This window comes from Oncorhynchus keta, chromosome 28, assembly GCF_023373465.1.
Source record: "Oncorhynchus keta strain PuntledgeMale-10-30-2019 chromosome 28, Oket_V2, whole genome shotgun sequence".
Classification (NCBI taxonomy): Eukaryota; Metazoa; Chordata; class Actinopteri; order Salmoniformes; family Salmonidae; genus Oncorhynchus; species Oncorhynchus keta.
Window position 1 is genome coordinate 34,979,139 of NC_068448.1, and position 27,212 is coordinate 35,006,350.

At 44.0% G+C, this 27,212-nt stretch overlaps 1 protein-coding gene across 5 annotated transcripts in view; it reads left to right on the top strand.

Annotated features, from left to right (window-relative positions):
* Positions 1 to 27,212, top strand: part of LOC118361099 (kazrin-A-like) — a 222,801-nt gene that overhangs the window by 167,581 nt on the left and 28,008 nt on the right. For 3 of the 5 annotated variants that reach the window (XM_052482877.1, XM_052482880.1, XM_035740863.2), the window contains 4 exons: positions 13,651 to 13,842; positions 22,205 to 22,341; positions 22,554 to 22,724; positions 24,500 to 24,583. In XM_052482877.1, coding sequence (XP_052338837.1) covers positions 13,651 to 13,842; positions 22,205 to 22,341; positions 22,554 to 22,724; positions 24,500 to 24,583 — 584 coding nt within the window. The remainder of the gene's footprint in view (positions 1 to 13,650; positions 13,843 to 22,204; positions 22,342 to 22,553; positions 22,725 to 24,499; positions 24,584 to 27,212) is intronic. The other 2 variants (XM_052482879.1, XM_052482881.1) reach the window with 1 other exon arrangement.

Genomic DNA, 27,212 nt, shown 5'->3' on the forward strand with positions numbered 1-27,212 from the left:
AATGCTGGCTAGCAACGGTGGCTAGGAAAAACTCCCTACGAAGGCAGGAACCTAGGAAGAAACCTAGAGGAACCAGGCTTTGAGGGGTGGCCAGTCCTCTTCTAGCTGTGCCAGGTTGAGATTATCAGAGTACATGGCCATTAAGCTCAGATCGTTTTTCATGATGCTCAAACATTCATAGGTGACCAGCAGGGTCAAATAATAATCACAGTGGTTGTAGAGCAGGGATGGGCAATTCCAGTCCTCGAGGGCCTGATTGGTGTCACAGTTTTGCCCCAGCCCCAGCTAACACACCTGACTCCAATAATCACTTAAGCATGATCTTCAGCTTAGAAATCAATTTGATTAAACATCTGTGTTTGCTAGAAATGGGGAAAAGAGTGTGACACCAATCAGGCCCTCGAGGACTGGAGTTGCCCACCCATGTTATAGAGGGTGCAGCGGGCCAGCACCTCAGGAGTAAATGTCAGTTGGCTTGGGGGGAGAGAGATGGGAGGAGAGAGATGGGAGAATAAGAGGAAGCATACCTAAATTCACATAGGACACCAGTTAAGACAGGTGAATTTCACCAGGTAGGACAGACTGGCCCTTGCCCACATAGACTATTGCAGCATAGATGCTGCCGGGGGTCGGGGGACACTGTGGCCACACAGGACACCAGTTGTCCGACGATACCCCCGGACAAGACCAACCAGGCAGGATATAATTTCACCCACTTTGCCAAAGCACAACCCCCACACCACTAGAGGGATATCAACAGACCACCAACGTACTACCCTGAGACAAGGCTGAGTATAGCCCACGGAGATCTCCTCCACCGTACCAGCCCAAGGGGCGTAAGAGATGACAGGAAGATCACATCAGTGACTCAACCCACTCAAGTTGAGTACAGAGGCTGGCCTCATTTAAGGCACAGCTAAAGACTGAGCTATTCTGAAAAGCTTTCACTGCTACACTGCGTGTACCAAACATTAAGAACACCTTCCTAATATTGAGTTACACTCCCAAACACACAGGAAGCTGTTGCGTGTGAAAAACCCAGCTGCGTTACAGTTCCTGGCAACGACTACCATACCCCATTCAAAGTTAACTAGGTGTCTGATAGCTATTGTGCAGTGACGTTGAGACCTATAAGTACCATTGCGCCAGAGCCACAAAAGGCTTTTCTGGTCTCAGAGGTATTGACGATGCTTCTTGAGTGGCGTTGTGTTGGTGTGCAAAGGGGTTGTAAAGGTTGCACTCAGATTGGGATGGAATTTCCACTCTGCTACACCTTAGCATCCCGTTCCCCACTCAATGAGTCAGCAGATAGAGAACTCTACAGGGACATGTCTCCCCAATTGAACCCCCCTCCCCATCTCCCTCTTTCACTCAGTCTGAAGAGGGAAAAACAATCAAAAAATGCACCCCCCTCTAGACAGTTGCTGTCATTCCCTATCCCAATTTAGACCTCCGTTTCCATTCCAGCCAAGTCCAATTTCAGCAGCCTCGTGGCAACCAGACATTGACAAATCAAATCAAGTAAGATGTTATTTGTCACATGCTTCGTAAACAACAGGTGTAGACTAACAGTGAAATGCTTACTTACAGGCCCTTCCCAACAATGCAGAGAGAAAAATTGAAAAATTATACAAAACAACTATAACACAAGGAATAAATGCACAATGAGTTACAATAACTTGGCTAAATACACAGGGTACCGGTACCATGTTGATGAGCAGTTTTATGAGGTAATTTAGGTACATACAGTGCCTTGAGAAAGTATTCACACCCTTTTTTCCACATTTTGTTGTGTTAAAACCTGACCTTTTTGTCACTGACTTACAAACAATACCCGATAATATAAAAGTCCAATTATGTTTTTCAAATTTTTTACAAATGAATTACAAAGCAAAACCTATAATGTATTGAGTAACTATGTACGCAACTCATTTATTATAGCAAGCCTAAATAAGTCCAGGAGTACAAATTTGCATAAGTCACATAATAAGTTGCATGGACTCTGTGTGAAATAATAGTGTTTAACATTAATTTTTTTATGACTACAGTCCCTCATCTCTGTGCCCCACACATACATGTATCTATAAGGTTCCTCAGTCAAGCAGTGAATTTCAAATACAGATTCAACCACAAAGACCAGGGAGGTTTTCCATTGCCTCACAAAAAAGGGCACCTATTGGTAGATGGGTAAAAAAATAAATACAAAAAATGGACATTGAATATCCCTTTGAACATGGTGAAGTTATTAATTACACTTTGAATACATCCAGTCACTGCAAAGGTACAGGCATCCTTCCTAAATCAGGATTCCAGAGTGGAAGGAAAACCGCTCAGGGATTTCATCATAAAGTGACTATTTTAAACAGTTACTGAGTTGAATGGCTGTGATAGAAGAAAACGGAGGATGGAACAACAACATTGTAGTTACTGTAGTTACATGGTCCTTCTGTAGCTCAGTTGGTAGAGCATGGCGCTTGTAACGCCAGGGTAGTGGGTTCAATCCCCGGGAACACCCATACGTAGAATGTATGCACACATGACTGTAAGTCGCTTTGGATAAAAGCGTCTGCTAAATGACATATATTATTATTTATTATATTACTCCACAATACTAACCTAAATAACAGAGTGAAAAGAGTGTACACAAAAATATCCTCCAAAACATGCAATAAAGCACTAAAGTAAAACTGTAAAAAATGGCAAATCCAACACATCTGTGAGTATCACCCTTCATATTTTCAGGCATGGTGGTGGCTGCATCATGTTATGGGTATGCTTGCCATCGGCAAGGGAGTTTTACGATAAAAGGAAACAGAATAGAGCTACGCACAGGCAAAATCATAGAGGAAAACCTGGTTGTCTGCTTTACAACAGACATTGGGAGACCAATTTACCTGTCAGCAGGACAATAACCTAAACACAAGGCCAAATATACACTGGAATTGCTTACCAAGACAACATTGAATGTTCCTGAGTGGCCTAGTTACAATTTTGACTTAAATCGGCTTGAATGACTGTCTAGCAATGATCAACAACCAACTTGACCGAGCTTTAAGAATTAAAAAAATAATAATGTGCACATATTGTACAATCCAAGTGTGCAAAGTTCTTAGACTTACCCAAAAAGACACAGGTGTAATCACTGCCAAAAGTGATTCTAACATGTATTGACGCACAGGGTTGAATACTTATCTAATCAACATATATTAGTGTTTTCTTCATATAATTAATATACATTTTTTTTTTTTTTTACAAATGTGAGATTTTTTTCCACTTTGACATTACAGAGTATTTTGTGTAGATCGTTGACAAAAAAAAATACAATAAAATCAATTTAAATCGCATTTTGTAACACAACAATATGTGGAAAATCTAAAGGGTGTGAAGGTACTGTAGGGGTAAAGTAACTAGGCAACAGGATAGGGGGTCCATGCGAAATCTTTTCAGCCCTCTGACAGATTGCCAGACCGTTCAGACACACGGGTAAGGTTCGAGAATCTCCACTGTTTCTATTGGAAGAGAGAGGGGTAAAGGGAGAGAAAGCTAATCACAGAAAACCCAGAGAAAGGAGTGCACAACAGTCTGAGGTGCAGCGGAATGAGATACTCATTGCAATGATTTAAGGTTATTTTAAGGTAGTATAAAGGCAAACTGTTCACTCTCTCTCCCAATTGTTTGTTGTTAACCAATAATGGAGACTTAAAGGTGTGCAGGAAAATTTGAAGAGTGATGCTTACATTTTCATAGAATTAATGTTTGTTTAGCCACACAATGAACTAGAGCCAGGCTAGAGACAATGTGGCATTGACGTAAGCTTACTGGTATGTGAAGATGTGTAGTTGTGTAGAAGTGTAGTGAACAGTGTTTTCCTGACGACTCAAACTGAATTCTTCCGCTGCTTTATGTTCGCTACGTACTTCAGTCTGAGACTGCCATTGTTGAAGTTGTTTGTGGTGATGTCAAAATGAGGGGGTTGTACAAAACAAATTAGTCAGTGATTGGATCATCTCTAACCAATCAGAGTAGCAGTATGTTTTTAAACGCTGCTTTACCTGCTTTAGCCAATAATGAAAGTGGGACAGCATGGTCCAGTGGTCCAGTGGCATGTTCTGGCTCTGGCCCAACCCATCTATTTCTGGGACTAATCAGAACGGTCCGAATGTGTTTACGTTCTGGAAAACGTTGGGTAGGTACTCAGATCTTCTGCGGATAATAAACTAGTGTCCGCATAGCATTTTGTTAGCCAGAGCAAGGAGTTTGGATTGGCAGGCAAGGGAAGTGTAGTTGTGTAGAAGTGATATTTGCATTATCTTCTTATATCACTATATCCATGTTTTTCCATACCAGGAAAGGGCTAGCTGATTCAGAATTCCCACAGAGGTGCTGATGTTTTGGTTTTATAGCTGGTGTATTGTCAACTCCGACTATCCTCCATCTTATAACTGACACATACTTGTTACTACTGTCTGATATAGTGCGAGAGTCATGTTTATCTCTCCATCAGTGCATCAGAGACACTGGGGATAGCAACACCAGTCCCATAATGTACTGATCCCATTGCATAGCAACTGAAGGATGGCTGCCATTATGCAAATATACTCGTTTAAACAGTCATTTAGATGGACATATCTTATTTACTGTTTCTATGAATCGTGATAAGTAGAAGCAGATTTGCTTGGTGAATTGGAGAGGAGTGGCTGGAGGGATGGAGGGGTGTTAATGCATGCACATATTTCACAGTTTCAAGCAAGCAGCCAAATTTCATTGGTCATTAGCCTCAATTGTGTCCCTTTGAAACCCCAGAATGATATAAGATGTTGGTCCAAAAAATTGTTTTACACCCAAATGATTTGAATTTCTATAATGCGCTTTAAACTTACCGTGAATGTGCTGTGGGCATTGAATGACACAAAATATCATATAGCACTGCTTTGGTTGTAGACCTCGTAGCTTATATACTGACTGTATAAGAGCAAGTTTCAATCAATCTTGGAGTCATGGTTGGGTGCTGGCCACAAGTTGATGAATGTGCTAGCTCAAGTATGATATGCCAACTTGATCATTTTGAAAGCTCAAATTTGTAGTTAAGTCATGGTTTGACCGATGAGCGGTCAGTCAGGTGTACTAGTTGAAGTGAGGCAGTTGAGTTCGTTCCATTTGGCAAGTGTACTAGGTCCACTTCAGCAGTTCATTTCAAACTGGCTGGAGTCAGGTGCTACCTCAAGGTTTGTGACTATGCTAAGCAAGCCCCTGTTTGGCTTGTGAGATAGCTGCTAGCTGCCACTTGACAGGTGTGCTAGCTAGCACAAATTAGTTGGATGTATTAGCCAGTGGGGAACAGGTGGCGGTGAAGGCTCGGCTTGTGGAAGATTCATTACTCCTCAAAACCCTGAGGAGAGAATGTACAGCCCTGACGGATTCGTCTCATTCGTTTTCATGTAGCCCACCGTCGCTAACAGTGCTGCTCCACAGCAAACGAACACTCCTACTGCTTTATCTTCAGTATCGTACCAACTTCATCCACCGTCTATCACACACCTCTCACATTCTGTGGACTCACAAGTCTGACAGTCAAAAACCTTGTATTGTTGTACATTATTGACCAATTCAAGATAGCGTAGCAGTAAGTCGTCCCGTCGTATCGTCTCTCTGTAAATATCGTCTCTTTTTTCGATTTAGATATTTTTCTTCGCATATCTTTAAAAACATTTAGCTAAACCTAAGCTTCCAAATACTCTCCTGCAATCCACCTCACCCAATGTAGCTACTTTTCCTAAAGTATTTATATTTACTTCGGAACCGGAACCCCTCAACTGAAGCTAGCCAGCTAACCACCAGCTATGCTAGCGGTCTTCAGCTAACCGGTCATCAGCTAACCTTTAGCTCGTAAAGCTCTCGCCAGTTCGAACAACGCGACGCTAACCAGAGCATAACGGACCTATTTATTTTTTATCCCCGGATTCCCTCCGCAAACGGAAATTTTTTTTTCAGCTGGATCTTCACAACTAGCTATCGAGCTAAACCGCAACCCTGGTTGATTACTCCTGGCTAGCGTTTCCACCCACGTAGTTTGAAGCTAGCCCGGCCAGAGCTCCTGTGTTCCGAGCATACTCCTGGGCTTCTATAACCGGACCCACGACCGGTCTATCGATGTCACTGCATGAAGAGGAATAAACAGACTCACCCCATTGCGACGTCCTCCAAAGGCTAACTCTCTAGCCCTCGCTATCTCCTTGCTACTAGCTACAAGCTATTTAGTCATTGATAGTTTTTTTTAACCTGGATAACACTCGCCAGTCCAGCCCCCCTGCCCCATCCACCGATGCCCCTGGACTCTGATCACTTGGCTACATAGCTGATGCACGCTGGACTGTCCATTAATCACGGTACTCCATTCTGCTTGTTTGTTTTATCTGTCGGCCCCGTTGCCTAGTCAATGCCATTTTACCTGCTGTTGTTATGCTAGCTGATTAGCTGTTGTCTCACCCACTGTTTTAGCTAGCTTTCCCAATTCAACACCTGTGATTACTGTATGCCTCGCTTTATGTCTCTCTCAAATGTCAATATGCCTTGTATACTGTTGCTCAGGTTAGTTATCATTGTTTTAGTTCACAATGGAGCCCCTAGTCCCATTCCTCATACCCCTGATACCTCCTTTGTCCCACCTCCCACATATGCGGTGACCTCACCTATTACAACCAGCATGTCCAGAGATAAAACCTCTCTCATCATCACCCAGTGCCTGGGCTTACCTCCGCCGTACCTGCACCCCACCATACCCCTGTCTGCGCATTATGCCCTGAATATATTCTACCATGCCCAGAAACCTGCTCCTCTTATTCTCTGTCCCCAACGCTCTAGGCGACCAGTTTTGATAGTCTTTAGCCGCACCCTCATACTACTCCTTCTCTGTTCCGCGGGTGATGTGGAGGTAAACCCAGGCCCTGCATGTCCCCAGGCACCCTCATTTGTTGACTTCTGTGATCGAAAAAGCATTGGTTTCATGCATGTCAACATCAGAAGCCTCCTCCCTAAGTTTGTTTTACTCACTGCTTTAGCACACTCTGCTAACCCTGATGTCCTTGCCGTGTCTGAATCCTGGCTCAGGAAGGCCACCAAAAATTCAGAGATTTCCATACCCAACTACAACATCTTCCATCAAGATAGAACTGCCAAAGGGGGAGGAGTTGCAGTCTACTGCAGAGATAGCCTGCGAAGTAATGTCATACTTTCCAGGTCCATACCCAAACAGTTCGAACTACTAATTCTGAAAATTACTCTCTCCAGAAATAAGTCTCTCACTGTTGCCGCCTGCGACCGACCCCCCTCAGCTCCCAGCTGTGCCCTGGACACCATTTGTGAATTGATTGCCCCCCATCTAGCTTCAGAGTTTGTTCTGTTAGGTGACCTAAACTGGGATATGCTTAACACCCCGGCAGTCCTACAATCTAAGCTAGATGCCCTCAATCTCACACAAATCATCAAGGAACCCACCAGGTACAACCCTAACTCTGTAAGCAAGGGCACCCTCATAGACGTCATCCTGACCAACTGGCCCTCCAAATACACCTCTGCTGTCTTCAACCAGGATCTCAGCGACCACTGCCTCATTGCCTGTATCCGCTACGGTGCCGCAGTCAAGCGACCACCCCTCATCACTGTCAAACGCTCCCTAAAACACTTCTGTGAGCAGGCCTTTCTAATCGACCTGGCCCGGGTATCCTGGAAGGACATTGACCTCATCCCGTCAGTTGAGGATGCCTGGTCATTCTTTAAGAGTAACTTCCTCACCATTTTAGATAAGCATGCTCTGTTCAAAAAATGCAGAACTAAGAACAGATACAGCCCTTGGTTCACTCCAGACCTGACTTCCCTCGACCAGCACAAAAACATCCTGTGGCGGACTGCAATAGCATCGAACAGTCCCCGCGATATGCAACTGTTCAGGGAAGTCAGGAACCAATACACGCAGTCAGTCAGGAAAGCTAAGGACAGCTTCTTCAGGCAGAAGTTTGCATCCTGTAGCTCCAACTCCAAAAAGTTCTGGGACACTGTGAAGTCCATGGAGAACAAGAGCACCTCCTCCCAGCTGCCCACTGCACTGAGGCTAGGGAACACGGTCACCACCGACAAATCCATGATTATCGAAAACTTCAACAAGCATTTCTCAACGGCTGGCCATGCCTTCCGCCTGGCTACTCCTACCTCGGCCAACAGCTCTGCCCCCCGCAGCTCCTCGCCCAAGCCTCTCCAGGTTCTCCTTTACCCAATTCCAGATAACAATTGTTCTGAAAGAGCTGCAAAACCTGGACCCGTATAAATCAGCTGGGCTTGACAATCTGGACCCTCTATTTCTGAAACTATCCGCCGCCATTGTCGCAACCCCTATTACCAGCCTGTTCAACCTCTCTTTCATATCATCTGAGATCCCCAAGGATTGGAAAGCTACTGCAGTCATCCCCCTCTTCAAAGGGGGAGACACCCTGGACCCAAACTGTTACAGATCTATATCCATTCTGCCCTGCCTATCTAAGGTCTTCGAAAGCCAAGTCAACAAACAGGTCACTGACCATCTCGAATCCCACCGTACCTTCTCCGCTATGCACAGTACTGTGCAGCCGTCTTCATCGACCTTGCCAAGGCTTTCGACTCTGTCAATCACCAGATTCTTATCGGCAGACTCAGTAGCCTCGGTTTTTCGGATGACTGCTTTGCCTGGTTCACCAATTACTTTGCAGACAGAGTTCAGTGTGTCAAATCGGAGGGCATGCTGTCCGGTCCTCTGGCAGTCTCTATGGGGGTGCCACAGGGTTCAATTCTCGGGCCGACTCTTTTCTCTGTATATATCAATGATGTTGGTCTTGCTGCGGGCGATTCCCTGATCCACCTCTACGCAGACGACACCATTATATATACTTTCGGCCCGTCATTGGACACTGTGCTATCTAACCTCCAAACGAGCTTCAATGCCATACAACACTCCTTCCGTGGCCTCCAACTGCTCTTAAACGCTAGTAAAACCAAATGCATGCTTTTCAACCGATCGCTGCCTGCACCCACATGCCCGACTAGCATCACCACACTGGATGGTTCCGACCTTGAATATGTGGACACCTATAAGTACCTAGGTGTCTGGCAAGACTGCAAACTCTCCTTCCAGACCCATATCAAACATCTCCAATCGAAAATCAAATCAAGAGTCGGCTTTATATTCCGCAACAAAGCCTCCTTCACTCACGCTGCCAAGCTTACCCTAGTAAAACTGACTATCCTACCGACCCTCGACTTTGGCGATGTCATCTACAAAATCGCTTCCAACACTCTACTCAGCAAACAGGATGCAGTTTATCACAGTGCCATCAGTTTTGTCACTAAAGCACCTTATACTACCCACCACTGCGACTTGTATGCTCTTGTCGGCTGGCCCTCGCTACATATTCGTCGCCAGACCCACTGGCTCCAGGTCATCTACAAGGCCATGCTTGGTAAAGCTCCGCCTTATCTCAGTTCACTGGTCAGGATGGCGACACCCATCCGTAGCACGCGCTCCAGCAGGTGTATCTCACTGATCATCCCTAAAGCCAACACCTCATTCGGCCGCCTTTCGTTCCAGTACTCTGCTGCCTGTGACTGGAACGAATTGCAAAAATCGCTGAAGTTGGAGACTTTTATCTCCCTCACCAACTTCAAACATCAGCTATCTGAGCAGCTAACCGATCGCTGCAGCTGTACATAATCTATTGGTAAATAGCCCACCTATTTTCACCTACCTCATCCGCACAGTTTTTATTTATTTACTTTTCTGCTCTTTTGCACACCAATATCTCTACCTGTACATGATCATCTGATCATTTATCACTCCAGTGTTAATCTGCAATATTGTAATTATTCGCCTACCTCCTCATGCCTTTTGCACACATTGTATATAGACTCCCCTTTTTTTCTACTGTGTTATTGACTTGTTAATTGTTTACTCCATGTGTAACTCTGTGTTGTCTGTTCACACTGCTATGCTTTATCTTGGCCAGGTCGCAGTTGCAAATGAGAAATTGTTCTCAACTAGCCTACCTGGTTAAATAAAGGTGAAATAAAAAAATAAAAAATAATAAATTGACGTACATGTGAAGAATTGACACTAAAGGGGCTAAGCTAGCTAGGCTACTATTCGTCCTGTGAATTTGAAAGAGTTTTTGATGATGCTAATAGTTGTCTCGATCAGTGAGAAAGCCTGTTCGAAGGGATTGTGTGGATGATTTGCTTTTCAATGTTGAGTGGGGAGAAGCGCAAACACGTCGCTTCACTCAAGGCATCAAAAGCGAGTCAGTGACACAATGGCGCCCCTGTTCTTTTGTGCCACAACCGTGTGTGGCTGCCAGAGTGATTGAATACTAATTAGCTGTGCAAACTGAATGACTGCATGGGTTATTATAGATCACATTGTTTATTATGCAGGTTTTTATTTTGCTCACAAGGCCATTTCTGTCTTAGTGATTCAACTACACTGCACTAGGTGTTGTTTATTGAGCTCACAGGTGTGACTCTGTATTTGTCTCATAAGCTCACATCCATCCTTACATCCATCCACATATAGAGTATGCTTTCATATTTTACAATCATCTCAGTGAAGGCCATAGCCATGAGGGTGCCACTATGCTTCACAGCGCATGCCCAGACCCTTAGTACACACTACACAGGCAGCCTCAATGATAGTGAATAACCAGATAGTCCTGAGGAGGAAAGGAAGGAGAGCAGGAGAGATTGCACTTATCGGGAGACTCACTCTGGGTGTCATTTGTCATGCAGAGCTGTGGTGCTTGCTCGCCCCATCCCTAGCTCAAAGGAAGCATAAAAGCTGACAAATAGGCTGCCATCTTCCTCCCCTGCCACCACCACCTCTCATTCTGGAATGTTTCAGTGCTTCGCTCGCCTGCAGAGAGGCTGCGACTCTCGCTAACTACAATGTAACGTATTCACAGACAGACACATCAGAAATGGCTTGGGTACTTGCCGGAGGTCTCTTTCAATGGGGTGTGTGAACTTAGTTCTCTCATCACCTCTGACGAAGTTAACATACAACTTTGATGCAATAGTATAAGGCTAAAGATGCTATTCAATCAACCTGATACCTAGAGTTTTGCGGTGTGAGACGTAACATCTAATCAAAGTGTATCTGGTTCACCAGGTTATTACAGATACAGTAGTAGTATACCTTTATGTTCATTTCTCAGTGAAATAATCAACTTCAAACCCACTACTCTTACAGTGAACGGTTCAGGAACACTTCTTTGCCTTCCACTGGGAACGTGCGCTTATCAGTTTCGATTGGATACGACCCAAGTGAGCGTTGCCTCAGTCAGCCCTGTAATTGTTTTGTAGGATTTGTGTGGTGTGTTGACGAGATAAAACCCAATATTCTGTGCTCAGCAACGTCCTTATGACTCCTTAATGTGCTGCCCAAGCACGATCAATAGAGGCTAACTTAATAAGTAATTCAATTCTCAAACATTACTAAATGTTGTGTGAATTTGTTTCCAAAAACGGCCTGTGGTCTTACTCTCCCAATGAAGTATTACTGCTTGGGATGCTTTGCAAAATGTACGTCTATTATCGGCTCCATTAACTACACCTCAGCATAATGACACACACTGCCACGCCGGTGGTTTTATTCAACCACTCCCCTAATAACCCTTTTACATTACATTTTAGTTATTTAGCAGGCACCCTTACCTGGAGCCACTTACAGGTTCATTTCAGTCGGTGAACACATAGAAAGTACAGAAAGTTCTGAATAACAGCATGATGCAGGTATCACAAAAGCATTGACTTTCTCTGAAAGCTTTGTTATAGATTCTGAGAAGACACTCTTCCAAAGTGATGAGTAGCAAAGCTGCATTCTGTGAGAGGTGGTAAAGCCAATGCTGTGGTATATTTGCAAATGCAGGGTCATGTTCATTAGGGAACGCAACGGAAACATTTTGCAACTGAAAATTAAAAAGGAGCGTTTCTTATTAGACAAATACAGGTAGTCCCACCGTGTTTGTCTGTTATCCTCTGTTTGGTGCTTAAGGAACATGACCCAGTTGAAACAGGAAACATACTAGAGCGGTCTCCAGTCAGCCCAGTTAGCTGAGAAGCAAGTTGCTGAGAGGAGATTGCTGGGAAAGCTGCGGGCGACGTGCCCACTAGGCACTAATGAGCAGGGTTGAGATGGACGCTCCAGGGAAAGGTCGCCACCCACCACGGGAAAGAGATCACATGACCGTAGTGCCATTTGAGTGATGGGGGGTGGGAACAATCAAGCCAACAAACAGAACCAAAGTGTCTTGATTTGATTGGCCACTGTGGAAGTTAATAAGGACATTCGTTATGGATGTCATCCCCGTGTGAATTCTGAGCGTATTATGTTGAATTTTTGTGGAACTCATAGAGCAACCCTTTGTAAACTGTAGATGGAATGGATTTTCTAAAGGGAATAATGCCAAATGATTATTACAGAGGATGTGCATCCAGACATTTGTGTTTCTTCATCAAGTAAGGCATAAGGTTATGTTCTTGGAGATGGCCCAACATGTGAATATTATTATCCTATTGTAAGCTCTCTGCAATGAGCCACACAATCATTTTTAGTCGAGCCACACAATCATTTTTAGTCAAGCCACATCTTAACCTTGGCACTCCACGGAAAATGGCGTATGTAACTGGACCTATGTTTCTCTGCTCAATTTCCCCATTCATTATTGTGTCGTTTCTGTGTCCTACTGGGATATTGGCGCTGGGACATGAGAATTGTCTGATTTCGATATTTGGCAGTTGAGATGGGGATGAGCTGTTTTCTCCAGCTTCTCCTGAGCCGGATGACTCAACTCATTCCTTTTATAAATTAGTCTCAGTTAATCCAAGTAGGACTTTTTTCTTTGTATGAAAATCATTCAATGTTTTAGCTGCAGAGTTTAATCTTAGCACACCTTCTGAAGAACTGTCTTGTTCTCGGTTTGTTTGAATGTAGAAGCATCTATCTAAATACTGTACATAATGACAGTTGAACCTTTGTTCTTCTGTATGCTTTTTCTTCAGTCACTTTACCATCTTTGTCCTGTTGATTTCTGTGATGATTTCAGTGGAGGCCTTTCTTGCTATGCCCTTCATTGGCATGCTTTGAATTTCTCTGTGTTGTTCAACAGCTAACAGTCATGCAAAAGGGCAGCAGTTTGCAGTAATATTTACAACAAACATTAACTCTCTCTCATTCCGTCCCCCTTTCTACCTCCATCTCTCCGTCCTACCATGTGTTGCTATACAAGAGCAGGGAATAGTCTGAGATACCATTAATTCCAACAATTAACTGTGATATTAAACTCCCAGTCTCTCTTTCCCTCCCTCCCTTCTGTGTTACAGTACAGTTTAGTGTACCATCAATTCCAAATAGAGACCTAACCTCTCCATCTCTTTCGCTAGCTCCTTTCCCTGCTCTCTCCTTCCTTCCTACCTGTTTTACAGTACCGTTTAGAGTAGGCCTACCATAATTTCCATAACCAATGCAGGACTAACTATCTCTGTCCCTCCCTCCCTACTTAACAGTACAGTTTAGAGTATCGCCCTTTTAACAAATAGAGCCCTAACCTCTCTCTTTCTCCTTGTCTCGCTCCATAGTTTTGTTGCGGGAGGAGGTGGCCCAGCTCCAGGAGGAGGTGCACCTGCTGAGGCAGATGAAGGACATGTTGAGTAAGGACCTGGAGGAGGGCCACGGCGGCTGCTCCGCCGACGTGCTCTCAGCCACCGAGCTCCGCGTGCAGCTGGCCCAGAAGGAGCAGGAGCTAGACCGCGCCAAGGAGGCACTGCAGGGTGAGTAAGCGGGCTGACGGGGGGCTAAACAGTGAAAAGTGTGTAAGCAAACGCACCGAGAGATCCAGGACCAAGGTTGCCCAAGGCAACGGCCCAAACACACATCCCAATATAGAGTGAAGACAGTAACACATCTATTGATCATTTTATTAGGGAAATATCGCTGTCTTATATTATATTCAAAGAAAAAGAATGATCTCGTTCGATATCAAAATAAGCACTTCACGGGTTGTCATGGGATTTTGTGTCTAGAACTGTTCGTTGGCAGAGGCCAACGCTCTTACACAGAAAGTAATACAATATAGCATAGAATATAATAGTATAAAATACAATAACACAATATTACACTTGTGGCCTCTATGTTTAGCTCTGAATAGCTACACACTGGGTACAGAGGTCAAACCAACATCTATTCCACGTTGGTTCAATGTAATTTTGTTGAAATGACGTGGAAACAACGTTGATTGAACTAGTGTGTGCCCAGTGGGTAGCCTCTGAACTTAAATATTTTATGAGTGGTCTGCAATGAAAGCCAAAGCAAACAGACTCCTGCAGACACTAAGAGCAATCGCAAGTAATGAAAGCTGAATTAAGAGAGGCTTCTGTTATCTTACAGGGTCTAGAGAAGTTAAGCAGGACGGCTTTGCTCTATGATCAAGCTCCCCTGCGTGGGAGAACAAAGGAAATTGCTTGTTGTCATCTCTTAATTAATAGAAGTTTGTTTTCATTGCTCGGGAATAGCTTTCAGCACTGATCGTCAAATAACTAATGTGCAGTGACATGCGAGTACTTTGTCATCTACTGTACTATAGGCTGGTGCAGGTACTAGGGTAATCAATTCTGAGGCCATATGTCCTCCCTATCTTTTTTGTTTGATATCAAAGGGTAAAAGAGAAGCTAGCTAGCACTTTAGTTGCCATGACACCCATAGTTGAGCTTGTACATTTTTCCCCCGCTACTATGACACTCTGTGAGGCCCCACTGTGACTCGCTAATGTCAAAAACATTACTCAGTGGCGCAGATGTCACTGCATCACACTGCTAGATGCGTCACTACAGACCCGGGTTCAATCCCAGGCTGTATCACAACTGGCCGTGATCGGGAGTCCCGTAGGACGGCGCACAATTGGCCCAGCGTCATCCGGGTTAGGGGAGGGTTTGGCCGGGGGGGGCTTTACTTAGCTCATCGCGCTCTAGTGACTCCTTGTGGCGAGCCAGGCTTCTGCAGGCTGACCCCGTTTGCCAGTTGAATGGTGTTTTCTCTGAATCATTGGTGCAGCTGGCTTCCGGGTTAAGCAGGCCGGTATTAAGAAGTGCGGTTTGGCGTGTCATCTTTCGGAGGACGCATGACTTGACCTTTGCCTCCCGAGCCTGTTGGGGAGTTGCAATGATGAGACAATATGGAAACTGGGGAGGGAAAAAGGGTAACAAACTGACCACACTGTGTCAAGGTCCTACCACTGGAACTGCGATCTTAGCGTGACCATCAATAGCGCTCACAGCCTGGTCCCAGATGCAGGAAATGGCATGTTATGTTGAAGATGTCCCTAGTGGTGCCACTTTCAGCCATGGCCAAGCAGAACTTGGAAACATCTGTTCTCCCCATTTTGGCTCATTTAAATGTTTGTGTTGTTGTGCTGTTTGTTTTCCATAAATGCGGGAATGCTTTCTCTCTCTGGTTCGGCATACTTACGAGCAGTAGCAGGAATAATTATAGTGTGTGGGTTTGTTTTGATAGATGGGAGCTAAACCCAGGAGAGCGGACCTATGTGGCCAAAGTAGCGCTGTCGTCATCAAATCAAATCAAATGTATTTATATAGCCCTTCGTACATCAGCTGATATCTCAAAGTGCTGTACAGAAACCCAGCCTAAAACCCCAAACAGCAAGCAATGCAGGTGTAGAAGCATGTGTACTTAAACCATGGCAACCGTAGAACACTGTGCCCCGTTAAAGGAACAGTAACCTTTTCACACAAGTCATTAGCATTGTCATGACGCTAGCCCTTTCAGTGACTTGGCTAGCAGAGATGTGAACAACACCCTCCCCCTTTCCTGTTAGGAGGGGAGGGGGAGCAGTTTTATCACTTTACAACCACGTCGTAAATTCCTCGTCTCCCTGACCATGCAGTATGGGAGAGAGAGTGTCACAGTAGAACAACGGAACTCTCCCACCAAATTCTACAACATCCCAGAATTTTAGAATTGAACAATATTCCTATTTTGTGTAAACGGTTGGTGGAGAAGCCAGCTACGACCCGGTCCATTTTGTTTCATTTTTGTGACCTCATGAAAGACAGTACAGCCACATTCATCTAACTCTGTTTATATAGGTTCCTCAGTTATGAGGCTTGCATCTAATTATTGTATAAAATAAATGAGTAAAGATAACTAATTGTGAAATGATGTTATGTGATGTTAAGCTTTAAAATTAGAATTGTCTCTCATGTAAAGTTCAACTACTCAGTAACCACTCCCAAGTGAATAGACATTGGTTGGAAATTATGAACCAACCCCTTTTATACATTTCTATAAAAGCCCCCGTGACAAACTCACCTCAGTTCCAAATAACAGGAGGACTTGTCCTCCACGTTGAAAAGGGCTAATTTCAACTATGCAGGCCAGGAAATGAGAGAGCTTGCTTCACACGTGAAACGGTATGAACTCTGAAGTATTGATCGTTCAAGAAGAAGTGAGTCCTAGATTACAGCCTAACAGACTGCAGCTGTAAATCTAGTACGAGAACACTGACCGACACGGAAGCATCTCCAGAGTGAGATGAACCTCTTAGACCAAGTGAACCTCTCACACGACGACCCGGAAGATGCCACAAGGGATGATGGCGACATTAACTGGGCAAAGCAGAGCCTCACATCACCAGCTAAACTATTGAAGCCAGCTTCCTGTAAATATAATGCATTGCTTTTCCAAGTGAGCGATCGTTAGTGGCATATGTATTTATGTGAGAATAGTTTCCCAGGTCCAATAGAGACCCCTGTTCCTTAATCTCCCTTCCATAAACCCCTTCTCTTCTCTCTGAATCTATCGTGTTATAAACAAACAGTTTTTGTTCAGTCCACTAGGGACGGTATTTACTGTATAATGTTATTATGTATTGTATATTCTGTAATTGTTTAATTAGTTAGTAAATAAATAATTGAGCCAATTTGTGTATGGATGATTCATAAGTAAAGGCTGGGTTTGTGCAGATAACCAACAATTTTATGACGTTCAGATAAGACTGATATTAGGTAAAGAATAATTAATGACTGACTGCTATTGATATAAAAGATCTTTAAGAGTGGATTCAGGAGATAGCCGCTCTATATAAAGTAATTATTCCGTGGTTCCCCAGGTTATTAATGAGTTAATTGTTGCATGATTTAATTAAATCATGTAATCAATTAAACGTTAGGTAATCAATTTGATAAAATAGCATGTCATATTGAAGAAGTCAGAGACACAAAAGCAGTTAGCTAGCACTTCTGTTTTTCTTACTGTAACCTGAGTTAGCGAAGTAGCGTAGGCCCACTAGAGGACTCATGAGTTCTTCAAGCTGGGGGACCATTTGGTTTGAAGTACCTTCTGGTGGGAAACAGAAGTGTTCTGGAGAGTATCTTGTCATATAGAATGATGCTCGACAGCTGCAAATTAAACTGAGGCAGATTGTTGTTTCTGTTTGATTTAACCCAAACTAAATCCTCGCTTGGGGAAAAGAGCCCAAAGTTTCGAGAGCATAAGCTCTTACAGGGACTTTGATTACCTCTCCTAAAGATTGATGTGATACAGGACAACTCTGTGGTTTTGTGTTTATCTGTCGGGATGGAAAAGAAGACTGGAGGGGTGCAGATGAGTGACAGAGACGTGGATGGCATCTTGTTTCTTCTGCTGTTGCATGCCAGCAGAGAATTGCAGTATATTGTTCCATTGGGTTTTATACAGGGTGTTGTTCCCACCTTAGCTCTGAGTGAGTTAATTCCCTACATTTGGAGAGTTTTGTATCTGAGTAAATTAATTCAAAAGTGGAACAAGGGCACCTTCAATCCACCCACCCTCCTTTTCTCAATCCCAGATACAATAAGTACTTATCAGCTATCTCCCTCCCTCCTTCCCTCTCTCTCTTTCCCTCTCATTGTGTATCCCTCTAACACAGCCCCATCTCTGTGTGAAGCCCTCTGCTCAGCCCACTCCATGCCGGTCATTGGGCTTTGAACACTGTAATTGTTTTGGTGGGTAATTGCCACCCGCTCATAATTGTAGGTTTATTGTGATGCCCGTGAATGCTCAACCTAGCAGGAGTGGGCAGGAGAAGGACAGGGTAAGAAACATACCCAAGTTAGTTAGGTGCAAGGCATAGAGTGGATAGGGCTATATATAGATAATTGCAGCAGAAGGAAACACGTAAAGGAGGCAGCTTAGACATAGCCTAGCCTACCTTGGCAAAAAACAAGGGCCATTTTAGATCTATTGAACTGAAATGTCCAGTCCAGCTAATGCAACTGAACTGTTATCATTTCAATGTGTTTAGCAGTTTATCTGAGCCCCTTTTGGGTTGGACCATTTCTCTGCAAAGAAGTTGGATGTTTAATTAGCATCAATTATTCAAAGCGTACTTTGTCCATGCTGCCAGTTTTCAATTAGCTATTTCCACAATGGCCAATGACTATCTCTCTGGGATTCTCAGTCAATGCAGTCAGAAATGAAAGCCTCAGACGCCAATGTATCATCAAAGCACAATCTGCCGAGTGCATTTAGTGCTATTTCACACTACGACATGTTTTGAAAGCTGCATAGCCCCACACTATGGACCCCTTCCTCAGTAGAATACACACAAACACCACAGAGCAGCCCACAAGAGTCGTCACGCTCTCGTTGGACCACTTCACCCGATCACGTTCAATTAATAACAGTTTTAGAGGCCTTAACAAATGAAGGCTTCTTTCAAAATGACTCCAATTGAATTTGAAAAGTGGAAAACATAAATGCAGTCAGGCTAATGTGCTCCAAACTTCCAAGGTTCTTTATGTAATTATTTTTGCTGGCAGCTGTTTCGTCTAAGAGATATTCAAACTGCTTCGTAGTTCAATCTTCAGTCAATTTGTCTCCAGGGAGTTGGAATTTAGGTTCACAGTGCCACCTAGTGGTTGCCTATGGTACCTTTGTCCACCTATCCCCAATCAAGAGAACACCTAATCACCCGATCAAAATTCATTGAAAAACTCTACAGCGATGGTCCTCTTTAAGGAACTCTTAAAGGTTTCATTAATTGCATCTCAGTATAATGAATTGTGATTGGTGGCTCGCCTCAACAATCAGCTTGGCCCCTCTCCTCATTACCAGGCCTCATATACTCTGCCTGGAAAGACAGACCTTACACTAGAGTAATGAGACAGACATAGAGAGGTCTGAAAAGCTAGAATCTGTGAATGGTGGTGTCCATACAGTAGCTGCTGCTAATTGTCTTATTTCGATGAAAAACCACCAGTGCCACATTTGGTCTTAGCTGCTGAATAGATACAGATAGTTACTTTGCTATGTGTCAGAAGTGAATTAAATTAAATTAAAATCTCCTCTACGGTCGATAAATGGTGGGTGCGTTCAAATTAAAAGTCACACTGCAGTGCCAAGTTGTATGTGGCAGATTCACACAGTAACGACTGAATCGAATAATCAAGTTGGTTGGGTTTTGCAAATTTAGCCCAAGCTCAATTTAATTTGAAATATTTTCATCTTCATCTTTTATCTTTTTATCAAAGTCTCTGCTGCTTTTCTGCCAAGATTCCCCCACTGAAATGTCTTTGCTACTGGTCTTCACAGTCCCCGGACTAGAAGTTAATGAGGAATGGTTGATCCATTATTAATGGTAGCTCCCCTGGCTCGCTCGTAAACTACAGGATCTCTGCAGCAGTGAGGGTCAAAGGTCAGCCAGGGGAATTATGTTTTACAGTGAGCCCCCCCCCATTGTAGTACAGTGTAGGGTAATATTTGATGAACATATGAACATGTGATTTTATGTATAGGTAAAATAAAGGCAACATAAAGGGTGTTGTACCACCACGTCATATATAGTGTACATCGTTTTCATGCTCATTAAACCATTCAGAGACCACTCGTGTGCAGTGAATGGGGCCATTGTCATCCTGGAAGAGACCACTCCCATCAGGATAGAAATGATTCACTATAGGTTGAAGGTGATCACTCAGAATGGCTGCATTTATTGGGGTTTACATTGGCCTGTAAGGGGACCTAAACCATGTCAGGAAAATGCACGCCACACCATAACAGAGCCGACAGAACCCTTCACCGTGGGAAACAAGCACTCGGGCCTGTAGGCTTCTTTTGGCAACTGTGCCTGCCCAGCATTTTTATACATGACTCTAAGCATGATGGGACTCACTGTGGTTCAGTCACACAGGACAGGACGTAGGAGCCTCTCGGGTAACCGAAAGTTCCCACAGGAACATAATGTTCCAATCCACACACACTAATGAATGAAGCCACTATATAGTGAACTGCGTTTGTCCAGGGCCAATCGGGCTCAATAGTGCACTACGTAGGGAATAGAGTGCCACATTATGAAAGAAAGACAGCTGTAATCAAAAATGAGTGTGCAATGTGTGGTCACAAACCACATATGCCTTTGTCTCATAGACAATGCTGAGATAGGGTAGAGCGAATGGGGTAGGGTTATGGTCTGTGAAGTGTTTTGCTGGAACCGTGGGTAGATGGGCAAGATTGGTCCGTGTCCCGCTGCTAGTAATGCATTTGTGTTTTTCCAGTGTGTTTTGTTCTCCTCTCACTCCCGCTGTTACCTGGAATGCCCTTGAGCTGATGCACGCACACGTATGTTCACAGACACACACACACACACAGACACACACGCGTTCATCCATAAACACACTCACACCCACATACGGACATTCACGCATACACACACATCGAGGGGAGAGCAGTTGCTGGTTTTATCATAGAGACACTGTATGAAAAGACATCCGTTCAGTTCGTTTTTTTTGTCCTCAAACTCTACACACGACATTAGCTCCAGGTCTGTTTGCCCGGTTCCCTGGTGGTTTGCCCTGTCTCATCTGATAATGACTTTTGGAGTGGCTGGAGTCTTGGAGAAGCCATCCGTGTCTCTGAGAATGGAAGTCATTAATATGGTTGTCAGTGAAGGTGGCACTCTGGCGGTTTCCTGTCTCACCTGTCCGGCTTAAAGCAGAACCTCTGGGTCTCTGAAGGAACTGAGACAACGCCACATCCCTCCTGATTCTGTCTATTTATGAACGCACCACACATGAACTGTGACAATGAACAAGGCTCTGCCTCTATGGGTTGTAGAGGGAGTTTTTGTTGCCAAATACTTGCCAATACGAGATTATTATTTATTTTTTTGCTCTGCCACTTTTTCTCTCAGCTCAAAGGGAGCTTTGATAGAATTTCCTGTAGCAGGTGCAGAAAGGAGCGAAGCTTCCTGTCGGCCTGACCAATGAGGGGGATCTCTTTGTTTTTGTGGTCCGGCCAGGTGGCTCAGTCATACATTACATTGGCATGGGGATTGGTCTCCCGGAGACTGCGGGTGAGCAGAGGGAGTAAAAAGAGGGTGAATCTGTCCTTGTGAAAAGTTGGCGCTGGGTTGATGCGTCCGAGTGTGTGAGCGACCCCCAGATGCAATCTGTGAACGTCGCTCAATTGCGGTGTCTGCAATGGAACCTAATTAATGAGACCCAGCTGGAGGCTTGGCTATGTGAGAGATGTGGAGAGAGAGAGATGTTGCCATCTCCCAGCTTAAACCAAAGTCATGAGGTAAATGTGGTTCGATTAAATCGATATAACTTAAGGGAGAATCAAAGAGAAAAGAGCAGAGAAACAGAGCGGGTGTTTATCTACGTTGATCCCCACTCTGCAGTACGGCTGGGTTAAGTGACAGAGTGGAGGTCCACCTGTCTGCATCCCTCTCAGGCTCGGTAAGATTTAAATGGCAGTTGAGATGAAGAGATTGACATAAAGGCCCATCTCTGATTCACTTTTCCATCAACAAGCTCCCACTCAGCATTAGACATGCAAGAGCAGGCTTATCGAAGGATCTCTATACACTGCTCATTTGTCCCCAACTGAATTTAAAAAGAAGTGCATTGTGCTTTTGTGTACTTTGCCTTTTCTCACAGTTCAACGAATGTGGTACTGTAGTTAATGTGGTACTGTAGTTAGTAGATATTCAACTCTGCTTTGGAATGGAATAGTCCTTCTGAGACGATCCTAATATGGACACCGTACACTTGTGACAATAATGTTAACAAACATAGAACTGAACATATATCCTCTGTATAGAGACTATGCTAACTGACTTTCTTATTGTCTTCACAGCGATGAAGGCGGACCGGAAGCGTTTGAAGGCGGAGAAAGCAGATCTGGTCAACCAGATGCAGCAGCTCTACGCCACACTGGAGAGCCGAGAGGAGCAGCTCCGTGACTTCATCCGCAACTACGAACAGCACAGAAAAGTATGACATGTCTCACACACACACACAGGGCTTTATTAGCTTTTATTAAGATATAAAGTGCACAAATCATAGAAGTAGGATAATGATTGTCATTAACTTGTTATGTCATTGTAAGTAATTGAAAAGATGAATGAATGTGTGCCCCTCTCCTCTTACTCTCCCCTCTCTCTCCCCCGTATCGCCCACTATCCCCCCCTCTCTCTGCCTGTCAGGAGAGTGAGGATGCGGTGAAAGTGCTGGCTAAGGAGAAGGACCTGTTGGAGAGGGAGAAGTGGGACCTACGGCGGCAGACTAAGGAATCTACAGAGCACTCCGGCGCCCTACGCTCCCAACTGGACCTGAAGGAGAACAGGATCAAGGAGCTGGAGGCCGAGCTGGCCATGGTGAGACACACACACTCATACAAGTTGAAGTCGGAAGTTTACATAAACTCAGTTTTTCACAATTCCTGACATTTAATCCTGGTGAAAAACCTGTCTTAGGTCAGTTAGGATCACCACTTTATTTTAAGAATGTGAAATGTCAGAATAATAGTAGAGAGAGTGATTTATTTCAGCTTTTATTTCTTTCATCACATTCCCAGTGGGTCAGAGGTTTACATACACACAATTACTATTTGGTAGCATTGTCTTTAAATTGTTTAACTTGGGTCAAATGTTTCAGGTAGCCTTCCACAAGCTAACTCACAATAAGTTGGGTGAATTTTGGTCAGGTAACTGAGTCAGGTTTGTAGGCCTCCTTGCTCGCTCCCACTTTTTCTGTTCTGCCCACACATTTTATATAGGATTGATGTCAGGGCTTTGTGATGTCCACTCGAATACCTTGACTTTGTTGTCCTTAAGCCATTCTGCCACAACTTTGGAAGTATGCCTGGGGTCATTCTTCATTTGGAAGACCCATTTGCGACCAAGCTTTAACTTCCTGACTGATGTCTTGAGATGTTGCTTCAATATATCCACTTAATTTTCCTCCCTCATGAAGCCATCTATTTCGTGAAGTGCACCAGTCCCTCCTGCAGCAAAACACCCCCACAACATGATGCTGCCACCCCTTGCTTCACGGATGGGATGGTGTTCTTTTGGCTTGCAAGCCACCCCCTTTTTCCTCCAAACATAACGATGGTCATTATGGCCAAACAGTTCTATTTTTGTTTCATCAGACCACAGGACATTTCTCCAAAAAGTACAATCTTTGTCCCCATGTGCAGTTGCAAACCTTTTATATGGCGGTTTTGGAGCATTGGCTTCTTCCTTGCTGAGCAGCCTTTCAGGTTATGTCGATATAGGACTCATTTTACTGTGGATATAGATACTTTTGTACCTGTTTCCTCCAGCATCTTCACAAGGTCCTTTGCTATTGTTCTGGGATTGATTTGCACTTTTCACACCAAAGTACGTTCATCTCTAGGAGACAGAACGCGTCTCCTTCCTGAGCGGTATGACGGCTGCGTGGTCCCATGGTGTTTATACTTGCGTGCTATTGTTTGTACAGATGAATATGGTACCTTCAGGCGTTTGAAAATTGCTCACAAGGATGAACCAGACTTGTAGAGGTCTACAATTTTTTTTCTGAGGTCTTGGCTGATTTCTTTTGATTTTCCCATGATGTCAAGCAAAGAGGCATTGCGTTTGAAGGTAGGCCTTGAAATACATCCACAGGTACACCTCTAATTGACTCAAATTATGTCAATTAGCCAATCAGAAGCTTCTACAGCCATGACATCCTCTTCTGGAAAGCTGTTTAAATGCACGGTCAACTTAGTGTATGTAAACTTCTGACCCACTGGAATTGTGATACAGTGAATTATAAGTGAAATAATCTGTCTGTTGACAATTGTTGGAAAAATTACTTGTCATGCACAAAGTAGATGTCCTAACCAACTTGCCAAAACTATAGTTTGTTAAAGACTCCAACCTAAGTGTATGTAAACGTCCGACTTCAACTGTACATACAGCCTGAAACACACAGAAGCATACACACCTGCAAATACACACACGCTCGAGCCCGTTCAGCAAGTCAGGGTAAGAAACCCAGAGTTTTGCTCCATCTGTTGCTGGACCATTACACTCCTTCTACACACACACAGAAGAGCAGCCCCTCTCAACGTGTGTATGTGTATGTGTGTGTGTGTGTGTGCCCTTCCTGTCTCCTCCCTCAGATAAGTAACAGTGTGACACAGAAAATGGAATACTGGGTGTTTGATCGCCCCGTCGACAGGGAGCCTTCCCCTAGGGTCATGTCGGTAAGAACGGACCCCCTGCTCGCCTCTCTTTGTGACACCCCCCCCCCCCCACCCCACCCCACCCACCCCCACCCCCCACCCCTGCCACGTCGCTCTATTTCAAAGCGTGCCGCCATTCCCCTGATCTTCTCCCCAGTGTGAAATTCATTTAGGGAGTCCTGGGTTCGAATAGTATTTGAAATCCACCAAATGCTTTAGTTGTGCTTGATGGAGCTTGCCTGGCGCAACAAAAACCATTCGAATAGTCCAGAAAAGAGCCAATCCCGTTCTTCTGGCACTCCACACAGGCTTGTGCAATCAAATACTATTTGAACCCAGCTCTGGTATGCACGTGCATCACTAACCCCCTGGTTGATGCCAATGGTCCAATAACCTCTTGATGGAATGATCCCTATTTGAGTCGATTTGTGAATGATTTGAATGTTCTCAATCTGATTGACCCCTTTTCTTGGTTTCATCTAACTCGGAGTGACTAGAAGGATCATCTGGTGTAATTGTTAGGGAAGTGCATTGATGAATTAATGAACTAACATCTGAGTTCCACACATGGGCTCATGGTTTGACCAGGGAAATGCTTAGCACTCTGTCCTAAGGATTGTGAACGGGTCATTTAAGAGGTTGGTGACGTTTTTGGTGGTGATGATGATGATGATGATGATGATGATGATGATGATGATGGGTTGATGATTATGATAATTCGGATGAGGGTACTACTGTTGCAAAGGAAGGGTATATTACTGGAAACTTTCAAAGCTTACCAGTAAAGTACCAGCCTTTTGGTAACTTTCAAGGATTTTATGTAATTTATCACAAGTTATCTAGTGGCTATTTTGGATCATTTAGATTACCACAGGTGTCTACTTATCTCTGGCCCGCTGTGTGGCCTTATCACATGTAAAGTACACTGAGTAAAAAATATCAACAGAACATGTAAGGTGTTGGTCACATGTTTCATGAGCTGAAATAAAAGTTAGCAGACATTTCTCCTTCCCCCCCAAAAAAGCTTTTTTCTCTTCAATTTTGTGTACACATTTGTTTACATCCCTGTTGGTAAGCTTTACCCCTTTGCCTAGATAATCCATCCACCTGACAGGTGTGACATATCAAGAAGCTGATTAAACGGCATGATCATTACACAAGTGCAACTTGTGCTGGGGACAATAAATGGCCGCTCTAAAATGTGCAGTTTTGTCACATGACGCAATGCCACAGATGTCTCAAGGTTTGAGGGAGCGTACAATTGGCGTGCTGACTGCAGGAATGTCCACCAGAGCTGTTGCCAGATAATTCAGTGTTAATTTCTCTACCATAAATCACCTCCTTTGTTGTTTTAGAGAATGTGGCAGTATGTCCAACCAGCCTCACAACTGCAAACCACGTGTAACCACACCAGCCCAGGACCTCCACATCTGACTTCCTCTTGCATTGGGATCGTCTGCGACCAGCCACCCAGACAGCTGATGAAACTGTGAGTTCGCACAGTTTGTGCAATTCTGCACAAACTGTCAGAAACCATCTCAGGGAAGCACATCTGCGTGCTCGTCGTCCTCACTAGAGTCTTGACCTGACTGCAGTTCGGCGTTGTAACTGAATTCAGTGGGCAAGTGCTCGCCTTCAATGGCCACTGGCACACTGAAGAAGTGTTATTTTCACGGATACATCCCGGGTTTCATCTGTGCCGGACAGATGCTCCATGGTGGCGTTGGGGTTATGGTATGGGCAGGCATAAGCTATGGACAACGAACACAATTGCATTTTATCGATGGCATTTTCAATTCACTAAGATACCGTGACGGGATCCTGAGGCCCATTGTCGTGCCATTCATCCACCGCCATCACCTCATGTTTCAGCATGATAATACATGGCCCCATGTCGCAAGGATCTGTAGACAGTTCTTGGAAGCTGAAAATGTCCCAGTTCTTCCATGGCCTGCATACTCACCAGGCATGTTTGGGATGCTCCCGCCAGCAACTTCGAACAAGCATTGAAGAGGAGTGGGAAAATATTCCACAGGCCGCAATCAACAGCCTGATCAACTCTATGCGAAGGAGATGTGTCATGATGCATTAAGGCAAATGGTGGTCACACCAGATACTGACTGGTTTTCTGATCCACTCCCCAATCTTTTTTTGAAGGTATCTGTGACCAACAGATGCATATCTGTATTCCCAGTCATGTGAAATCCATAGATTAGGCCCTAATAAATCTATTTAAATTGATTGATTTCCTTATATGAACTCTAACTCAGTAAAATCTTTGAAATTGTTGCATGCTGCACTTGTATTTCTATTTAGTGTATATAATATAATCAAATAAGATTTCAAAATAACTTATTATAAACCATCAACTTAGCAAATACCCTTGGTGTTTAATATTTATTTTACTATGTCAATATGTTTTGGCACCAAACTGGTGGCAGTTGTGAAAAAAGTAAATAGTTGGAGGAGTTGCAGAGTTAATTGAAAATAATGCCATTGTTGATTAGATGCTTCTTTCAGTAATTAGGCTATTTCCTCTTGAACCATATGGTCTAGCCACCAGGAACTCATAGACAATATAGACGCAGATATAAAAAAAAATGAATAGTAAATATGAATGGCGTTATAAAAGTATAAATTACTTAAGTTA